Source organism: Colobus angolensis, unplaced genomic scaffold (genome assembly GCF_000951035.1).
Source record: "Colobus angolensis palliatus isolate OR3802 unplaced genomic scaffold, Cang.pa_1.0 Scaffold402, whole genome shotgun sequence".
In the NCBI taxonomy this organism is placed as follows: domain Eukaryota; kingdom Metazoa; phylum Chordata; class Mammalia; order Primates; family Cercopithecidae; genus Colobus; species Colobus angolensis.
Window position 1 is genome coordinate 709,100 of NW_012117400.1, and position 1,338 is coordinate 710,437.

General features: G+C 59.2%; 1 protein-coding gene across 1 annotated transcript in view; it reads left to right on the forward strand.

Moving 5' to 3' along the window:
- The window catches only part of IDH3G (isocitrate dehydrogenase 3 (NAD+) gamma), an 11,502-nt gene that overhangs the window by 5,387 nt on the left and 4,777 nt on the right, over positions 1 to 1,338 (forward strand). The window contains exons 2-5 of the mRNA XM_011955871.1: positions 128 to 169; positions 404 to 415; positions 687 to 784; positions 1,156 to 1,268. Of these exons, the coding sequence (XP_011811261.1) occupies positions 128 to 169; positions 404 to 415; positions 687 to 784; positions 1,156 to 1,268 (265 nt within the window). The remainder of the gene's footprint in view (positions 1 to 127; positions 170 to 403; positions 416 to 686; positions 785 to 1,155; positions 1,269 to 1,338) is intronic.

Here is a 1,338-nt window from a genome sequence, read left to right on the forward strand (position 1 = left end):
CCCGTCTCGGCCTCCCAAAGTGCTGGGATTACAGGCTTGAGCCACCGCGCCCGGCCCGTTTTTCCTTCTAACTTGGCTTTCTGGGCTGGACATCAAACCAACCTCTGGTGTTTGGTCTCTCTGCCAGGTTCTAGGCGCCCACGAGGTCCCCTCGAGGAGCATCTCTTCAGTAAGTACCTGCCCGTGCCCACGCATGTGTCTGTCTCCATGTGGCTGCAGTTGTACGCGTGTGCGCACGGCCTGTGTCCTGTCCTCTGAGATGCGGTCCCCACGGGTTCCCCACCCCTCTTCTGGGAGTTATACTGGCCAGCATCCTCCCGAGAAAAGGCCCCACTTTCCTGGTCACAGCTTTGCTCTTGGAACCTTGGCTGATTATATCTTCTTCCTTTCTCTTCCTTTCTAGCAACAAACAATTGTGAGTATTCTTCTCTGCCTGTTAGGTTTGGGGGGCTCTTAGTTGCTTTGGGGTTGACTAAATTCTAGGTGGGGGTGGGCTGCTGCTGACCCAGGAGCCCTGGATGAGCAGCCCTGTCTGGGACGGGGCTGCCCCAAGTTGGCACCTTGTGATGGGGTGACCTGTGGGGTCAGTGCCAATGGGAGGAAGGGAACTGGCTGGAGCCCATGGGGGCCGAGCTGGAGGCATGTGGGATCCCCGAAGGCCCACCTTCACTCTCTGCCTCCCACAGCCTCCGTCGGCTAAGTATGGCGGGCGGCACACAGTGACCATGATCCCAGGGGATGGCATTGGGCCAGAGCTCATGCTGCATGTCAAGTCCGTCTTCAGGTATGGAGCTCCTGGGTCCCCGCCTTGTCCTCAGCCAGGGGGCCCTGAGGACTTTGTGCCAAGAGGGGCATTGCGCCCAGAAGCACTCGGTGAGGCCATGGCAGGACTACCTGTAAGCCCAGGCCTTGCGTCGCATGGCCTGTGATGCCGCCAGGCTGGCCTGGGCTTGGGGAAGGTGGCACCAGTCCTGCCACAGTGTGCATTGTGGAGTTCAAGCACATCCCCATCAGTTGGTGAAAGTGGGCCCAGTCCCTTCTCAGTTAGAGCCAGGTCAGGGCAGGTAGCAACAGGAGAGTGGTAGCCTGGGCAGGCTTCCTGGAGGAGGTGCGGGTAGGGCCTGGGCCAGCCTCCCTGACCCTGTTCTGCCTCAGGCACGCATGTGTACCAGTGGACTTTGAAGAGGTGCACGTGAGTTCCAACGCTGATGAAGAGGACATTCGCAATGCCATCATGGCCATCCGCCGGAACCGTGTGGCCCTGAAGGGTGAGCTCCAGGGCCAGGGGCCAGGATAGGGCCCTAGGTGTGATTTCTTTTTTTTTTTTTTTTTGAGACG